Genomic DNA, 20,000 nt, shown 5'->3' on the forward strand with positions numbered 1-20,000 from the left:
ATGACCGTACTCCCTGAGGTCTGGCTGCCCCGTCTCAGTCTCAGGGTTCCTCGGTTCCAGGGTTCTAAGCAGAGGGGAGACCAGGAGGAACACCCTCCATCGTCAATCATCCACCGTGCAGCCCAGCATCAGATGACAGACCAGGACAGAACCTTTAACTGTACAAACAGTGATTGAGCAGGGTATATACATCATGATTTCCTGGAGAACTCCTATACAACTGGTCATTCTGAAGGCTATGAATGGAAGAATTCTAGACCTCAGGTGTCTGGATCAATACCGTTTGAAATTCCACAGTGAATATGTGTCAATTCAATGTTGAGAGGTCGATAGAGGAGGGTCTATACAGGATGCTGATGCAGTGAGGGTTCGAGGAGAGTGTCTGGTATCATTTCCTTATATAGGACAACTCATTTAGAGCGGACAGTATGACCCGAAGGCTGTGACTGTTCCTTCACCTCCCACAGCCCTCGGAATGTCCTGTCCTCTCAGAAGAACACACACACACACACACACACACACACACACACACGCACAGAACATACACTCGCATATGCATGCACACTCTCTCTCTCTCACTCACACACACTCACACACATACATAGAGAGGCTCAGCTGCCTTTCTGCATTTCAACTGTTCTTAAGGGTCTCGCTCAAAGGCACACATGAGATTGGAAACAACTATGGCTCGGTCACGAACGTCACCTCCAACGTCTTCTTTTACCTAACAACATCCTGTCTACGTCTCAGTCTCCGCATGACATCATAGCTGTTTGTTGTTTCTTATCAGGCGGCACCAGAGGGAGGACAGGTGGATGAGAGGAGGATGAGTCACCAGAACAACACTCTCTCATCCCCAATATGAGGCGCTGAGTTCTCCCATCACACAGAGAGCTTTGATAAGACCGGTTTCCAGGCAGACTGTGTTGTATCAAAAGCATATCGTCTATATAGCCGTTTCAGACGTGCTAGCCAGCCGTGTCTGGCTAGTCACAAGCGGTATGGGTGTTCAGCACCGCCAGCCATCAGGAACGGGCTAGTCATTATAAGGCATTAGTGTGTTTGTGGATGCCAGGCAGTGAAGGGAGAACAGTACCGTCTGGGTCTATTGCTAAGGATGATGATGATTATCACTCGAGCTATTAAAAGCTTGTGACATTAGAAAATACATTCTTTTTTAAACTGAATCACTGGCAACATTGGAGGGCTTTTGTGATCGGTACATCTGAAAGTGTATCTACCCACGTTTGTCTCAAGTTAAGGTAAAAGAGGAGTGTTAATAATATTTCTTTTTTCTTGTCCTACAGTGAATTTATGGCAAACTGCTTGAAGTTTCAGAGCAATGTCCAATGCCTGGCTGAACGTACTGTATTAATCTCATGGATATAATCCCATTACACCATCCCCCCCTCCCATACTGTTGCCTATATGCTTAGAGCAATGGAGGCTGCTGGTGGTCAAAATCGGAGGACAGGCTCATTGTAATGCATGGAATGCAATAAGAAATGGTGGAATGGTATCAAACACACACGTTTGGTACCATTCCACATTCCATTTCCATGCATTACATTGAGCCTGTCCTCCGATTTCTTCTTCCACTGGTTTAGAGATCTACATCCACCACACAGTTCTGAGCCGGCTACGAGGAAACTAACTCATCTCTTCTAGCATTTGCATTTCATTCCATAGGGGATCTTTCTTCAGATGGGCTTACAGTACAGTACAAACTGGATAGTGGATATATTTTGAACATCATTTGAAGAAAATTCCCCTTTGGAATGAAATATTTAAGGCTAGAAGAGATGAGTTTCCCTGTCACTAAGGAAGGTGATTTCTCTAAAGGAATCCAAATAACCTAATGGGAGGGGAGGGAGATGGGCGGATTGATTTATTTCCCCCCACGTTTTATTCTACACCACCGTCTGCAATTAATCTCCATCTTCTGTTTGCTTTAGACTAATTGACTTCACACAGACTCTAGTCAGTCTCACCAGAGATCCCACCCAGAACAGAACACCATGCAGTGGTAGAGCTTGTACTCCTGCACAGAGACCCCACACCGCATTGCCATTTTTGATGGGAAGAATTGGGATGGGATGGGGGGGGGTGTAGTGTGGTGTGACATCATCTCGTCAGGGGAACATGGGCAGGATTTTGGGGACAGGAGGCATAGAGCTGTTGAGGCTGTCTGTCACAGAGGGGGGGGGGCAGAGTGTGGGCATCGTTCAGTGACCCTGGGTTGCCAAAGCAGGCTTAACGACGTGCTAATTAGCACACCGCAGGGTCTTCTCCACAGAGAGCCGTTGGCTGGGCCACTGTCATAGAATGGCCTCATTAAACTTTGTGCAGTTTCCCAATGGCAGTTTTTCACTACCAAATGTAGCAAAGTGTCTGAGTCCTGGGGATTGTGGAAGATTGAAGGGGTACAACACCTACCTCTCAGTTAGACCTAGGTGTGTGTGTGTGTGTGTGTGTGTGTGTGTGTGTGTGTGTGTGTGTGGCTGCATGTCTGTGTGCATGCGTGTGTCCATCATTGAACATAACAAGGCACCCACTATCAGTCCCTTGGGATGGATCTTACCCCCCCCCCCCCCCCCCGACTCTCCTCTCTGCTCCAGTACAGATGTTTGAGTGAAGCCAATCCTCAAAGTTAATGCCAGTGTGAAAGGCACCTGTACGCTCTCTGCTCTTTAAAGTCTGACAGATTGATCTGAGTAGATAAGGCAAGGCTGAGGAGGGAGGGAAGGAGGGAGGGAAGGAGGGAGGGAGGGGGAGGTTACGGGAGAGACAGGTAGACAGATTAGCAGGGAGCAGAGGCTAGTGATGTGAGAAAAAGAGGAAAAAAGGTTGATAGAGGGAGAGATGGAGGCTGATTGCTATTCAGGAAGTTATCTCAGTGATTGTTCAGACTGAGGAGTCCTGTGGGGAGGGCTCGGCTGATGAGACTCCATGACATAGGAGAGAAAGACAGGGTGAGCAAAGAGACAGAGGGAGAGAGAGAGGAAGGGAGATAGATGGAGAGATAGAAAGTGATGAAATGATGGGAGTGAGGACATAGGAGGGAGGGGGACGGGTTCCCATGAGGGATTGCATCATCACTCCTCTCTCTCTCTCTCTCTCTCTCTCTCACTCTCTCTCTCTCTCATACTCCCTGTTTTTAATGATTCTCAGCCTCCCTACTGCCCCCACCGCCCCTGTAAAGATGGCTCAAGTACCCAGAAGATGAGGCACAAAGGATCTCATTGTGTTCCCTGCCTTGTACTGGCTGCCTGGCCGTCCAATGATGCGCTGCCTCATAGCGGGAGGCTGAGTGGAGCTCCCCAGAGATATGACAGAGCGCACTAACGCTACCTGACAGCCAGGCCACAAAGGCTGCCCTGTTCTGCAAACAGAGAGAGGGTGTGTGTGTGTGTGTGTGTGTGTGTGTGTGTGTGTGTGTGTTTCCAGTGGGGTATTGTGTGTGTGTGTGTGTGTGTGTGTGTGTTTGTTTCCAGTGGGGTATTGTGTGTGTGTGTGTGTGTCCAGTAGGGTGTGTGTGTGTGTGTGTGTGTGTGTGTGTATCCAGTCGTAACAATTAGTGCCATCCATTGTCCATAGTTAAAACCCAGCTGAGCCTTCCTGTGAGGATGGTGTGTGTGTGTGTGTGTGTGTGTGGAAATTGAGCCAGAGCAGTATTCCCAGGCAGGATGGTGGGGGGGTAGTGGGGGAAGAAGCCCCCCCTGGGTCACCTTACATGGGAAAAGAGTTGACATGGGGGAGGGGACTTTACATACTCAGCTGTGTGTGTTTGTATGTGTGTGTGTGTGAGTGTGAGTGTGTGTGTGTGTGTGTGTGCGTGTGTGTGTGTGCGTGTGTGTGTGTACTAGTATTGTGGTTTTATTCGCTCGCATGTTTCTGGGAACCAGGACCAGAAGCCCTAGGTTTGCTAGTTCAGATGCGTGACGGGATTCTGCTTTTGTTGCTTTGACCTAAATTCCTCGCATTCATTGTGGCAGTAAAAAGTCTTTCGAGTTGCATAATGTGCGGAGGCATGTTTCTCTTGGCCGTGGCTTCCTGTCCCTCAACCGTATTGTTGCTGGACTGGTTCAACTAGAGTAAAACACCATTCATACTCAAACTGGCTTCATATTTCACTATTTCAGTCCATTTCCATGTTTCGGGTCCATTTCCAAATGATCCGGTACATTACTTTGGGCACATTGGTTTTTGGACACATGCTAAATCTACTGTATTTGAGTTCACTAACACTGTTGAACTCTCTCTCTCTCTCTCTCTCTCTCTCTGGATACCGTTCTGTACATTTCATAGGGAATGAGAGCTGCTGGTGTACAGTACATAGTGTAGCCTAGGGTGTTTAAGTGGTGATTTCATTGCTGATGGAAGCACAGCTAATTGCTGCAGCCCACACTGGACATGCCAGGCCCCACATGAAACCCACAGGGTTAGCCTACACTGCATCAGATTTACCTATTTGAATCAGATTTGTGGATGCAGAACATGTGCATTGTTTTTCCATAATTTTCATGCCAAGTATTTCCATAGAGAAATTATACAGTACCCAATCAAATCTACATAGAGTCCCGCTGGGCCTCTCCTGGACAGTTAGGGACAGAGTGGATTAATATGTGTCTCAGCCAACCGATGGAACGCAGCTAATCTGCCGATCGCAGTGGGCAGTCCCTTTCATCACCCTTGGGGACAAATCAGAGCGGAGGGAAAGAGACTTGTTTTGATTGCATTCATTTCTGAATAAGGCTAGGTGGGTGATCCATTACATCTCTCAAGGCACTCTGCTCGAGATGGAGGTTGCAAAACTGCTACAGTATTCACATTTTCCAAAGTGAATATTTAAAAACCCTGCGTAGGAAGTGTTTGGTATTAAAACACAATATGCTCAGTGGTATCATTGTGCAGATATGTCTTCCTTTTTCGCTATGCAATACTCTTGAGTCCTTGACATAACTCTCATTTTATAGGCCTATGTATGCACAGTATTTCATCATTGTCTGATTGTGTGTGTGTGCGTGTGTGTGTGTGTGTGTGTGTGTTGGTTTTCCAGGGAGTAGTTTACGCCCACTCCTTACTCATCTATTTACCCAGTGTGGAGTCGAGGTGAACCGAAACGAGAGCCCATCCCCTGACCCCCGCTGAGACAGCTGTGAGAGGACAAACAATGCGTATTGATGCTCGCGCTGTAACTGGCGCCGTTTCAAAGCACATCCTCCCCGCCCCGCGCCGCGTCAGCTATCAAAACGCAAACAGCTGGAGACTCTGCAACTCAGAGAGGGGACACTGTTCAAGACACAAGGGAAATCTTGGCTCTCTTTCTTTCTCTCTTTCTTGTCCCCTCACTCCCAAGGAGAATAACTGAATTCCTCCTTTTTAGATGACTGTCACACACCCCCACACTTCCTCGAACTCCGCCTGAACTCCCTGTTCCTCCTCCTCGAACCGGGGGAGAGGCAACAGCACAGTGCAAGCATTGTCTTTTTTACCTGTTCTCTGTGTCCTCATCTGGATACTTAGTGAATCAAACCTTATGAATATTTCATCAGGCCTCTGACAGGACAGCTTGGCTCTGCCATCTGAGCCAATAGGCATCCTCCCTGATCTCTGTCTCCGTAGGCTAGGCTCGGCTCTTCTTCTTCACAACAATCGAGCCTTTGAAGTTGGGTGTTTCAACTGTCGCTCCTACGCATACTGTTTCGGTTTTTGCTTGAGGCAGTATTCTCTCGATTACCTTGTGCAATGGTTGTGCAATGGTTGTGGAAAGGGGGAATATAGCAGATAATAGATGAGACTCATGTACACACTGTATTCCAAGTTCCCACCAGAGTTTAGGAATGTGTAAGAGGGGTGGGAACAAACGTTATGTAAACAGAGTGCTCCACGTGCTGCATTGACCCAGATGTGGTGTTTCTTCCCTCCACAGGCAAAGTTCTGAACACGGACCTGCGCCACTACCTCAGCCTGCAGTTCCAGAAGGGCTCCCTGGACCACAAGCTGCAGCAGGTGATCAGGGACAACCTGTACCTGCGCACCATCCCCTGTGAGTAGTCCCTCCGCCGCTGCCACCCCCACAGGCGACCATACTGTCTCCCTCTGCCTCCAGGCATGGCTCTGTGCCCTCTGACCCCTCCAGATGGGCCTGCTCATGTGTGCAGCACTCTGCACCGTCTTGCCCATCCTTACCGTCTCCCTCCATCCACCCCACTCTCCCTTCCTCCCTCCCTCCCTCCTCACTTCCCTCCCTGCCAACCTTCTCCATTCAACCCGCCCTGCCTCCCTCCCCACCTCACGTCACTCCCTCCGTCCATCTCTCTCTTTTCCCTCCTTATCCCCCCCACCCCCCCCCCCCCTCTTTGCCTCTCTCTGTCTTTGACTCTGAGAACCCTCTGCCACAGTAACATCAATCGCTCCTATCTGGCCCCGCTATTAGGTGTAACTGCCCCATATTGCAGCTATAGCCATTAATCAGTGGAGCAGTTTGCAGTTCGTTCCCAGGCCAAGGTGCTTGGCATGCATGAGCCCCATTCACTGGGCCTGCACTTCTCAATCATACTCCTTACCTTCGCCCCGTCTCCCTCCCTCCCTCCCCCTCTTTCTCATTCTCTTTCCTCTGTTCAACAAGGGTGCATATTACTTGGCCACTTCTTTTAGAGGTCCACAAGGCTCATGTCAAACCACTCTATTATAAAGGCTATAGACTGTGAAGCCATAATTGCTCTTTGATAGATAATGAAAGGAGATAGTTAATCTATTTCTCATACAAAAATTATGCCCTGAAGTTAATGTCCGTAATATAATATGCATGTAATTATCTTTGATTCCTGTAGTGTACTTCATTGAAACTAACCATTTAATAAACACTTCCAAGGTGCGTAGGAGTGCTGCCAGTAATGCCTCATACTCTGTCTCACTCTTTCTCCCCTGAAACTCTTTTAATATGAAGATGCGTCTCTGATCTTTCCAAACACAGGAATAAATAATGACAGTGGAAAAGCTTTTTGTACCCTGGTGGTTTTCAAACGGACAAAAGGGACAATTGGCAGAATCAAAAGTGCAATTGTGCAATTTTCTATGCTGCTTTGCAGAATTATATGCCAATTACTTTCCATTTCACAATTTATTAGCGCAAGGGACTCATTTGTAGTCTTTGTGAGTTCAAAGTTTTAATTTGCATATAGAAAGTTTCTCATTTGCTACATTGTAATGAGTGAAAAAGGCCATGCATCTTCTCCAAAATGCTCAATTTTTTCATGTGGCGATATTAACACGATGCATAATTGGGAAGAACTGCGCAAATAATCCACTAATGTTATTTCTCATGATGGATATCTGTTCCATCTCTGGCTGTTTTATGAGTCAATAAATTGTATGTGTGTTCAGTGTGTAAAGTACAGCATCAAACAAATCATTGGTTTTACTGTAAAGATTTATGCTAAGTCATAAAACGTCTATGAGGACAAATTAGCCTAAGTATGCACAATAGCACACAAGAACCAATTCATCTTGTAAGCTATGAAGGCAATAGCATGTCAAGCACTGACCTTACCCCAGTCAGTTCTTCCCAGTGCAGGATTATGTATAACAGGAGTATAACAAGTAAAAGTGGGGTTGTAACACCCACCGCTGTGTCTGTACCCTGTAGGAGACACTGAGGTCCAGTTAAAGGAGGTCAGCATAGGGCCCATGTCGGCACCTCCGACTCAGTGCTGTATGAATGGTCTTCTACTGCACAGGGAGCCGCAATGGCCACTCCCTGGGAGCCCTGGAATGGAGGCTGGGCTCCGTTGCTCGTTATATTACCGTAAATGGCATCTCAGACAGAGGAGCGTGACTATCTCCCTCCAGAACAACACACAGGCATGGGCATCATTAAGGTTCGCTTCCGAAAAGAAAGGAAGGCAGGGAAGTCGGTGCCAGGGGTCCAAATCACCCCATAATCCTTGAAGCTTCGCTTCGCCCTCTGACTCCCTCCCTTCTCCTTTAGGCATTAATATCCGCTATGGCACGGCGGTAAGCTATAAGAGGCTCATCGCAATATAAAGAAGGGAGAAGGATGGCAGGAATAAAAAAAAAAAAAAAAAAGAGTGCCCCCAGGTATTGAATCCTAACAATTGCTTTTTCTTGAGAAGATTTAAGGGTCTACTTTTGAAAACTTAACTAAGCCTGTGAGGCAAAGTACAGTACATCATAACTGCCCTGAACTAGTTCAATTTCTAGTGTGAAAATTGTCCTCCCTCTGATATCCAAGGAGATAGGCCACCCGTACTGTACGTTGGTTATCGTACTGTAAGACTTTTTGGGGTTTTGTTAAAGGAAAATGTGTGCTAACACCTACTATTACTGAATGTCAAATGTAGTCTGGCTTAAAGTCATGTGATATGGATATATTTTAGGATATATTTGTATATACTGTATATACATATGTGTAATAACAAGTATGTTCAGGTATATCTGAGACAAGTCCATCTCAGCCCTAACTTCAACCACCACGTGTCTATTTCTCCATTACTATATATATATATATATATATATATATATGTACTGTATATAATGTATAGCAGATGTTAGAGATAATACGTCTCTCTTCTTTAAAAGATGAGATGTTTAAGGCCATTCAAGGGGCAGTCCTCCTCTCTGTTTATTAGTCTTTCCAGCGGTGCGTATTAAAGGGCTCCTAGTTTTACCGTAAGAAGCTTAAGCAGCTGGCAGAGTTTCACGTGGTGCTTGTGTAAACTGCTACACTTTTTTTTCTACAGTTATTGCCGTCTGGGCCCCCCCAGCAACTGGCGTCTGAGTGTTTGTTGTGTGACTGACTGTCACTTGGGCACCCTGTGTTCCGCTGACTGGGCGTCCCACCTGCTACGAAGTAAATTAAGCAATAGAGTTCCTGATGCAGAATAGTTCCAAATGAGGTTCTCTACATCCTCCCTGATACCTTTTTGATGATGTTATTGTTTTGGTGCTGTTCCACATTGTTTTTGTTCAATTGTTTTGTTTCTTCAATCAGAGAACTTTGGAGAACATGAACAAAGGGTCAATTGTATTCTTTTTCGGAGCTGTCTTCAAACATTGAATTGCCAGGAAATTTCCTCTCACGTTTTACCTCAGACCTCCTCCTCCATCTTCAACTCCCCTTAGATAAGAGATAGAAAAAAAAAGAGATGTCCATATGTTAGGAAGCATCAGTGCACTGAGAGATGAGGGATATTATTAAAGGATTCCGTCTCCAATGCTGGGGTCAGGCAACAGTTCACTTGAAGTAAACACCCAATTACATCTGAACTGAGGCTAAACAGAGCTGAGTCCCCTGATGCGTCAATGTTTTCATCTTATGCATAGATGTTTTTCAGTGCATCATCACAGATTAAAAGATCAAGCATGTTAAATGGACCAGCTTTTGGAACCTCCACCAGCCTCCCCTGGTACAGAGTTGTTATCGTGGATTAATGGGCTGTAGACTTCAAGGGAGGCTGGTGAAGGTTCTACTTCACCTGGTGAAGGTTCTACTTCTCAAGGCTTAGTTTATACTGGCTTACAGTGCTTCAACTTCAAGATCAAAAACGAGGAGTCAGAGCTATTTATGGTGAAGAATGGAGATGGAGTGGAGAGGGCAGGAAGGAAAATGAAAGAGGTCTATTGTAACAAAACGTAACAGACTATTCACTTAAACGTTCCACACAAGTGAAAGAAAGCAACAGCACCGTCACAGCCCTGGAGATGAGCCAATCACAACTCTGCGAAAAACAACCCACCCCTTACCACTGTGTCACTTCAAACAATAGTCACTTAGTGACGATGTCCTTTTTCTTATCTTATGCCACTTTGTACCTTGATTTTAACAATGGTTTTGAGAAAACTGTATTACTCAATCAGAGATGTTGTAAACAGTCTGAAAATCCATTTCATAACATGGAAACGCTAGACACAGTATTACCAATGTTTGCGCATTCAAATTGGGGCTCTTTAGGCTGTTAACCTTGAGGAACCATGGTGGGTTATTAGATGTGGAACCACCAATACCAACTGCAGAGTTCACAGACATATCCGGATTGACAGGCACTGCAGTTCTAGTACATGGGGGGGATCCCTGCATTGCTCTTCCATCCATGTATTTGGTGTGGTCTTGAGCCTCCCCCCCCCCCCCCCCCCCAGGGCTTGATTCAGCTAACATTAAGTAAACCAACCATCATCCTGATTAGACCAGCCCAGGTCACTCATCCACAAGCTCATCTTCCATTTGGTTAATACAACCACCAAGGAGATGGGGGTGGTTTTCTAGGCAGCTTCACTCTACTAATAGCTTTACCCCCTCCTTACCAATATGAACTTGTGTGTTCGCAGAAATACAATGTATTTGCTTTTCTGAGAACAAAGGAACAAAGGTGTGTTCACAATGCTGTCATGGAGTCCTTAGGGATATTTGGACGTGATTCACACCCCCATGGGCCTGTTAAAAATGGTGTCACCCGCCTCCTCAGAACAAAGCTGTTCTGACTCATGGCAACATCATGTCGTCATCATCCTCTGAGTAGATTCAAGTGGTGGTTTTGCTCACTCTTTTTGTTTTGTTTGTGATGTCACGGGCAGGTACCACCCGACAGCCCAGAGAGGGGGAGGTGCCCGGAGTGGACTATAACTTCATCAGCGTGGGGGAGTTCCGTGTTCTGGAGGAGAGTGGCCTGCTGCTGGAGAGTGGCACCTACGACGGTACGCATGCGGCCGGGGGGAGGAGGAGGGAGGGAGATGGGCAATGGGGGATTTGGAAGGGAGGAAGAGAGAGAGGGAAGAGGATGGGGTGCGAAGTGGTACTATAGGGGGAGGAAGGGCTGAGAGGGGAGTAGGGAGGGAGGGAGGGAGTGGGTGAGTGGCAGGGGTAAAGAGAGAGAGAGGGGAGGGGGTCACACAGCCCCATTCCCCCTGAGGGTGCAGCTACATCAGAGAGGGATTCTGCATGACTTAGTCACTGTTTGTTTGTTCATGTATTTGTTCAGCTGTCACCATTATCCGGGTCAACAGGTAGAGTCAATATATGCTCAATGTCATTCTAACATTGTCAATGTGAAAGGTGGTCACTTCTAAAGTACAGTGCGTATCTATTCAGCATAGTCCCGTGCTCAATGACTGCCCAATAAGCATAGTCACACTGAAGAAGCAAGAGAGTTGACTGGTAAGATTGTAAGGAGCCAGTGGTCAGCATCGTGACCCAGGTACAGGTAGCACTAGAGGACGGGCCTCCCATCCCTTGAGCACCAGTGACCAGGGTGAATACTACATCCACCCCCAGGCCACAGCCAGGTCTGTCTTTAGGGTTTAATAAGCTTTCAGGATGTTAGCTATTCATGCCAGGAACTTTGACCCCTGAGGAGTTCCTATGGATGAGCACAGGACATGGAAAAGCATAAACACACGCAACAGTTATTCTCTTGAATGGACCTCTCTCTCTCCTCTCCCTCTCCCTCTCACTCACTCACTTACTCATTCACTAACACACACACACACACACACACACACACACACACACACACACGGCTCTTACAATGAGCTATTGTTCACAGGGGAATGTCGCCTCCCATTTAGTCAATGATCTCCAGGTAAGTCAATCTGGGACTCCAGTCTGCTGAGTTACTGGCAGCTCCATTAATGGGCCTAAGAGGGCGTCTTAGTCCTGTCCAGGCCATCCAGGATGGATGTGTGTCTGGATGGTTGGCTTTTACTATCGACCGTGGGACTAATCCCTCACGGCTCAGGACAGGTAGGCCCTGAACTGTGACCGTACGCTCATCGTTACAGCTCTATGATGGCTAACCCAATCCCTTGATCGCTGGTCCTCGACCTATGGTTAAGAGGTCAGCAGTCGTCATCTCGGTCAAAACAACACAGCGTATTTGAGGGTTGAACAGTAACAGAGCAGAATGACTATGTGTTCAACCCGAACCGGGGGAAGTTGTTCTGGAGGCCGTATATACTGTACAGTATTGACTTTACGATTGGCTTTGCTTTTTGACTTATAGAGGATAACATTTCGTGTCACATTCATCATAAATCTCTACTTGATGTCTTACCCGTTTTTTACCCTATAATACAGCGAAACAGTGTGATTTATTTTATTAACTGTTACGCTCACAGCTCTCCTGCTTTGAAGTCAAGGCACAGCCCAACTGCAAACAAGTACAACGCACACTCTATCACCGTCGGCTTTGAGAGGGAGAAAAAATACTGTGTGTTCTCAGGTCTCTGTCTCTCACGCTCTCTCTCTCTCTCTCTCTCTCTCTCTCTGTCCTCCACCTCCTGATATGATGGGCTTTACTCCCCTCCACACACTGCTCCCAGCTCGTTCTGTCTCAGTCTCAGGCCCTGTTCAGATACTTTAGAAATGCATCCTCCCTTCCTGCCTTCCTTAAAGTAATCACTGATCTAACATGAGCGGATTGGTCTGATGACATGCTTTTCATTGCAATGCTTTCACCTATCAAGTCATGTCAGATCAGTGATTTTGTCAAGGAAGAGAATAAGGAAGCATGCATTTTCCAAAGTATTCAAACGGGGCCTCAGTCTCGGCCTCCTCTCAGCCCCAGCACCATGCTGTGTCCTCCCTATCTCCTAGGCCTGTTGCTCTTTCATGTTCTCTCTGCCTTGTTGGCCCAGCTGTGCTCAGCTTTGATGCAGCCACTCTCTCGTCTGGTCCCTCCCTGTTGCTCTGGCAACACAGGTCTCTCTATTGTCCCTCTTTCCCCAATACGACTTAGATCCGCCACACTACCATCCCCCCTATCCCCTCTCCCAATGACAGTGCTCAGCTGCAGGGAAGTTGACTCTAAACTTCAAGGAGAGATAAAGTGCCAACACTTTTTTTTTTTTTTTTTTCACAAACCCGAGGGTGAGTTGTTGTGAGGTTTTTGCAGTTGGCCTGTGCCTCGACTACAAAGCAGGACAGCTGTGAGTGTACACACCGCAAGTCTTCCCCTCTTCTCTCTCTCTCTCTCTCTCACTGTGGACACGAACCAAAGGCCAGCTAGGACCACATGAATGATTGATAAGGGAGGGAGACATTGAAGCCCTATCGCTGCAGAAGCTGATAATACATATAAGGATTTATGCACATGATCTGATGAGGTAGTAATTTAATGTGAAGTGTTGCAGCACTGTATAGAACAGCTCTAACAGGCCCTATGCAGTGCTGCCGCATTCTAGAACATCTCGAACAGGTCTTATGCAGTACTGCAGTATTCTATAATCTGATAGAATAGTGCAGCACTGCCTAGGGTCTATCAGATTATAGAATACTGCAGTACTGCATAAGGCCTGTTTGAGCTGTTCTAGATAGAATAGTGCAGCACTGCCTAGAGTCTATCTAGAACAGCTCTAACTGGCCCTAATGCTGTGCTACAGTATTCAAGAATAACTCTGATAGGCCCCATGTAGTCCTGCAGTGTTGTAGAGAGCATATGGTAGGGCAACTGGTCTAATAGGCCCTATGCAGCCCTGCAGGATTGTAGGACAGCTCTAACAGGCCTAGCGAAGGGCTGCAGTTAAGCGGAGGATAAGGCCAGGGCGTGGAGCCAGCACACTCAGGGGAGGGAAGGGGTTAAGGGTGCGCTAGACAGGCCCACTCACAGTCACGGGAGACGCCAGGGCAGGAGAGGATTAAGACCCTACTCTAGTTCTCATGAATGCTGAGATTACACAACCCACTGGGATTATCACTGTTTTTAGAGTACAGTCAGTCTGAAAAGACCAAAACTCTCTTATTGTACCGGACGTAAACAGATACGTGCAGTAGTTCAAAGAACCTCCTACGTACATGCTGACAGAGAGAGAGGGAGAGAGAGGGAGGGAGAGAGGGAGGAGAACATGGTGCTTTAGAGAGAGAGAGAGAGAGAGAGACCCCCATATGTTAGGGAAGCATCAGTAGTGCCCTGGCTGGATTCTGTAGAGGTAAACCTAGAGCAGGGAGTGAGGACAGAGACTCTGAAGTGCAGTTTTCTTTTCTTACAAGCGGCTGTATCTCTGGTCATTAACACAGGCTGTCACCTCCAGAGCCGCGCTGGTCTATTCTCACAGCGTAGGAATGCAGGGGTTGACAAGGTTGGCATGGCTGGCGCGTCCTGGGATTCCTTTATGCCAAGCAGACAGCAAGCTCTGTGCCAGGCCCCCAGAAGGGAGCCCGTCTACTCTGGAGCACAAGATGGGGCTCTACCCACCTCGGGCGCTGCCAGTCTGTGAGGCTCGGCAAGCTGGGCTAACCCACTGCCCAGGAGAGTGAGAGCTGCTCTTCCATGATTAATGAGTGAGTGTGTCTGTGTGTCTGTGTGTCTGTGTGTGTGTGTGTGTGTGTGTGTGTGTGTGTGTGTGTGTGTGTGTGTGTGTGTGTGTGTGTGTGTGTGGGGCTGGCTTCGGCTGACTAGTTAACAGAAGCGGAGAGAGAGAGAGAGAGAGAGAGAGAGAGAGAGAGAGAGAGAGAGAGAGAGAGAGAGAGAGAGAGAGAGGAAGCATCAGGGCAAGCAACGGAGAGAGCGTAGAAAGAGCGATGAAAAGACGGAGAGGGAGAGGAAGAACAGCTGAGGGAGAGCGAGAGGAAGGACACGACTTTTCCAAACCCTCACACAAGGGGGGGGGGGGGGGGGGGGGGGTCACCACCCGTGCTCCCGAACACACTCAACTCACACACTCCTCATCCCTCGACTACACTCTGGGTATGCGCGCACGCATAACATGCCTATCGATGTCTTGGTGTGATAGCACTTCACTTAAGATACGAGATACTTTACTAAATCAGTCCAGGCGTGATGAGAGGATGCCCGTGGCGTCGTGATTCCTCTCCGCGATCCTCTTTTCCCATGTTCCGCTTGCGCTGCACTGCACTGCACTCACAGCCGGGCTTCAGTCACTGTACTGTCTCTCACGACGTTGGGATGCGTTGGGTTGCGATGACGCATAACAGCTGCGTCTCCCGGTCCAGATGGCGGCATGACTTCACCGCACTACCACCACGGCCCCTGGCTCTGCTGCAGATTTCAGCTCTCCGCCCCCCCACCCCCCACCCCCAACCCCACCCCCCTCCTCACCAGGGGAGCAGACCCTACGACACAGCCCCCACGCCACCTGGGCACGGAGGGAGGGAGGGAGAGAGGGACAGAGGGAGGGAGGGAGGGAGACTGTGGAGAGAGAGAGAGGTTTTAAAAAGTAATGACGCCTGGGCCCACAAGGCACAGCAAGCAGCCACCTGTTAGTGTCTACAGTAATGTACGTGAGGAGAATACTGAAGTATTATTGCATGTGAAACAGGGCTGTGTCATTTATTTTGCCGGTCTCACCTCTGTAGCGCCCCCCCCCCCCCCCCCCCCCAAGTGATGAGGTTTGTGACTCCCCGTTTGGAGTTTGTGAGGTAGAGATCCCTCGCTCGCCGTTCCGATGCTCGTAACGAGTCCACTCGTCTCGCCCTCCTTTTTTGGCTTTATAGATTTATATTGAGCTGTCCGGAGGGATCGTGGATCCTGATCGCCACCCCCCCCGCCGATCAACTCCGAGGTCTCCGAAACCTCGTCTCCATCCAATTCCCCCTCCGATCCTTGCATTGTTGCATCAGACTGTGACTGTGAGGAATCACCCTGGAGTACGCTAGCAGGCAGCCCTGGAGGCTCTGGTGTGGAGTAGGGATGGGTTACAAAAAAGTATGTTCAAACAGCATTGAGGATAGACAACAAGCTTCAGTCAGTGGTTGCATCCTCCTCTCCTTTCCTCTCATGTGTGTGTGGGGGGGGGGTGTGTGTGTGTGTGTGTGTGTGTGTCTGTGTGTCTGTGTGTCTGTGTGCGCAGTGTTAGTTCCTATACCAGCAGGTGTCATGTTAAGATGTCATGGGTGACTGTTAGCACAGTGGCTCCCAACCAAGAGCAGCCGGGCGCTGTCTTGCCTTCACTGATCTAATTTTCATACGGTAAGAGCGTGTAGGTGTGTGTGTGTGTGTGTGTGTGTGTGTGTGGTGTGTGTGTGTGTGTGTGTGCGTGTGCGCGTGTGCGTGTGTGCGTGCGCACATTTGTTTACCTTAATTTCTACCCCCCTGTCTGCTCATAGCAGGAACGTTAAACCAACATTGGGAATGTTGCCCCATCTCTCATGACAGATCCCACAGTTTCCCATCAGATTAATGGTGACAAACACTGTTACACTGTTACAAATCTCTGCCCCCCACCCCCACCCCCTTCCCTCCCCTCCCTCCATCCCTTCCTCCCCCCCCCCCCTGTGGTCTCTGATACACATTCATCAGAGGCTGGGAGAGAAGTGTTTATGAGCTATTAATCACAGCCCAGTGGGCCAGAGAGAGAGGGAGGGAGAGGCAGGGAGGGAGGGAGGGAAAGAGGGATGAAGAGGAAGAGAGAGAGAGAGAGAGAGAGAGAGAGACAGAAGGATGAGGGAGGGAGAGACAGACAGACAGAGAGGGGAGGAAGAGGATGAGAGAAGGAGACAGGGAGGGAGAGACAGACAGACAGACGGAGGGAGGGAGGGAGGGAGGGAGGGAGGGAAAGAGAGAGCAGAAATAGCTCAGGAGGCTGGTGAGTGGTAAGGTCTGGATTAAAGGAGACCTATCTTTCATCTTCATCGCTCCGTGCTCAGGTATAATGAAGCTGTCTTTTGACAAATGCTAATTTATCTGCCGGATGTCGGCAGAGGGATCCGGGGGGAGACAGGGCAGGATGGATGGTCTCACTGTCTGTGATTGGAAGGTGGTTTGATCCCTGTGTGGCTTACTCTCCTGGTGTGTGTGTGTATGTGTGTGTGTGTGTGTGTGTGTGTGTGTGTGTGTGTGTGTGTGTGTGTGTGTGTGTGTGTGTGCGTGTGCGTGTGTGCGTGTGTGCGTGTGCACAGGCCGAGCTTGTCTTTAGAAACGACTATTCTGACCTGTGTGTGTGTGTGTGTGTGTGTTTGTCATGTGTTAGTCATGTGTTAGTTAACACTGTTACCTGGAGCTGCCAGCAGGGGCTGTCAGATGGATGTCCCTCAGACAGGCTGTTGAACAGGGAAGAGAGGAGAGATGCAGAGATATCGGGGGAAGCTCAGAGTCACAGTAAAAGGATTAGGCCTACTCATATCTCTCCCCTTTCAGCCCCCCTCCACTGCACTGTCACCACTCAGACGGTCACCAGCAACACAACCCCCAACACAACTCCTTCTACATGGGCTGTCCACAGATTCATCCCTCCCCTCTCCATCTCCTGCTCTGCCTTATTGCTTAATATAGGTCAGAGTTAGGGTTATGTGATCAAAATGATCTTTCTTTCACATTCTGAACCATTTCATAAAACTGCTCCCACTTTTCACTCTAGACTTGAATAAAGCTTCCAATACCATAGCATTCCTTTAATTATCCCTGATGAATCCAGAGAGAGAGAGTCTTCTGTTTAATATTGAAACCACAGCAGAGATTGTCTTGGCTCTGTCTCAATAAACTGTCTCACTGTAAATACCTCTCTATTTTCAAAGTGATTGTATTACTCTATACAAATGAGTTAATTCAGTCATTAAGCCGACCTTTAGAGTGAACAACGCTATAGAGCTGTAGAGTTGAGGGGGGATCATTAATGCGTTTTAATTCCCACACCTCCTTTGGCATTCGATGAGCTCTTCATTCAATGTGAGCGTAATGAAGGGAATAATGGATTCAAAAGAGGTGCTCCAATTATGAATTATGAAGTAAAAAAAAAAAAGGAGGCCAGAGTGTTTCGAAACAACGCAGAGGGTTTTTGTTTGACATCCAACTCAGACTAGCGTTGCCGGCCGCCATGTTGTAAAAGTCTTCATCGTTTAGCGTAATGAGGTATTTACTTTGCCGCTCCGATTTTGTGGGATGTTGCATAACAAAGGCCGCATTCTTAAATATAGAGCGTCTTCTTTTAGTTTGAGTGTGTTTCGTATTAACTGTGAACTGCTTTGAACCGGCTGGAAGCGGATGCAGACTACAACCACTGAGTGTTTCTCCACTTAAAGCCCTCCGCAGTAGCCAAGCTCTACCTCACCTCCCCCAGTTTGGCAAGTAAAAACCCCACTGCTTTTAAAATACAACCCGACCGTTTTTCAGATGAGTGTCTAACCCCACTGGAGGACGGGGCTTCCCACGGAGAGAGGTCGTAAATGAATCAATAAATTCATCGGAAATGAATCAATATTCATGTCCTCCTGTCCTAAATTCTCTCTTCCATTCCCTTTCATTATTGCCTCTGACTATAGCTTGGCGAAGGAGGGGGAGATACCATCGCAAATGGGTCAGCTTTCTCAGTAGGAGAAAGTAAAAAAAAAAAATGAAAGTATGTGTTTTTCTGCTGCTTCTCTACCGACATTAGGAAGAAATGGTGTGAAAAGGCGAGGTGATGGTGGAGGTGGTAGCGCCTGAGTGGCTGTCCTGGAATAAAGGCTCTGGGAAGAGCAGCAGCAAATATGACAATATGAGAGGGGAGGGGGGGGGGGGGGGGGGGCAGGCCTGGGTCAGGAGGGCTGCAGGAGGGGGAATCTATTTTCCCTTTGAGTTTGTGGTGTTTGATAAACAGTCACTTACAGTACTGTTGTGTCTGTGTCTGTCTGTCTGTCTGTCTGTGTGTGTGTGTGTGTGTGTGTGTGTGTGTGTGTGTGTGTGATCGTTCTCTCTCTGCAGGTAACTACTACGGGACGCCCAAGCCCCCGGCCGAGCCCAGCCCCGTGCAGCCTGACCTGGTGGACCAGGTTCTGTTCGACGAGGAGTTTGACACGGAGGTCCAGCGGAAACGCACCACCTCGGTCAGTAAGATGGACCGGAAGGACAGCGCCGCTCCAGAGGAGGAGGACGAAGAGGAGAGGCCCGCCATGGTCAACGGTGTCACAGGTGAGCTTGACCACTCACTGTCCTGAACGCAGGCGCGCACACACACACACACACACACACACACACACACACACACACACAAACACACCATAAAACAGCCAAACGTCATTCATTCATCCTACCCTACACTAATTCTGCATACTTCATTCAATTCAACCCGATACAAGTAACACTCTCTCAAAATGAGGGAGAGAGGGAGGGAGAGAGAGAGAGAGAGAGAGAGAGAGAGAGTGCGTCCATTTTACCCTTCACACTTGTCCTCTCGTCCCTAATAGAACACCACAGGATTAACCGGTCTGCATGGAAGGTCTGGTCCTAAATCGAAAAAAAACCCCTCCAAAGTCAAGTAGGCCCGCGCCGGGCGAGATCAGCAGTGAGAGAGATCCCCTGGTTAAAGGGATGTAGTCTGTCCTCGCTCTATTTCCCCTCAAGGCCGTCCTCACATGAACCGTCAGGCACAGTGTCATATAAACAATGTGGCGACCTGGAGAGAGATGTAGACAGCACGAGATGTAGACCCCCCCGCCCCCCCGCCCCGCCCAGTCTGACCAAATCCCCCCCTTCTGAAGAGTTAGGAGCCCCCATGGTGTATACTGTATACAGAGACCATTGGCATACCATGAGAGAGAATGAACCACATTTGATGATTTGGCACAGCGCCCAATCAGATGAAAGAAAAGACCAGGACACTTGATGAGAGAGAGGGAGAGAGAGGGAGAGAGAGAGAGAGAGAGAGAGAGAGAGTGGACACAAGTTCATCCCTCCCTCCATCCCAGGGCAGCATCTGGCCGTGTCCCATCTGTCCTCCAGCCCCCCCACCCCCCCCCTCAATGAGGGTTCTGGGCTGGCAGTCCAGCTGGACCCTGCTCCCCTCCCACAGCTGTCCTCTGTTTGGTTTGGAATGGCCCGGGCCAGCGTCTGACCACAGCTCTGTGTGCTCTCTGGCGCCAGGAGAAGGCGCCCACGCCGTGCCAGCGGCGAGCGGGAGAACACGGCGGCCTGTCCGTCAATCCGTCCGTCCATCCGTGGGCCTCGGCTCCCTGGCCCCCCTGACCTGTGGCCAGGTGGCCCTACGGTGGTCGTCCTCTCACTGCTTGACCTGAACTCCTCAGTTCCTCTCAGGCAGATGTAGGTTTGGAC

General features: G+C 48.7%; 1 protein-coding gene across 1 annotated transcript in view; it reads left to right on the forward strand.

The window, feature by feature from the left end:
- The window catches only part of magi3a (membrane associated guanylate kinase, WW and PDZ domain containing 3a), a 107,479-nt gene that overhangs the window by 60,407 nt on the left and 27,072 nt on the right, over positions 1–20,000 (forward strand). Inside the window, exons 2-4 of the mRNA XM_083675562.1 lie at positions 5,933–6,049; positions 10,597–10,716; positions 18,654–18,860. Of these exons, the coding sequence (XP_083531688.1) occupies positions 5,933–6,049; positions 10,597–10,716; positions 18,654–18,860 (444 nt within the window). The remainder of the gene's footprint in view (positions 1–5,932; positions 6,050–10,596; positions 10,717–18,653; positions 18,861–20,000) is intronic.

This window comes from Argentina silus (assembly GCF_951799395.1).
Source record: "Argentina silus genome assembly, chromosome: 8".
In the NCBI taxonomy this organism is placed as follows: domain Eukaryota; kingdom Metazoa; phylum Chordata; class Actinopteri; order Argentiniformes; family Argentinidae; genus Argentina; species Argentina silus.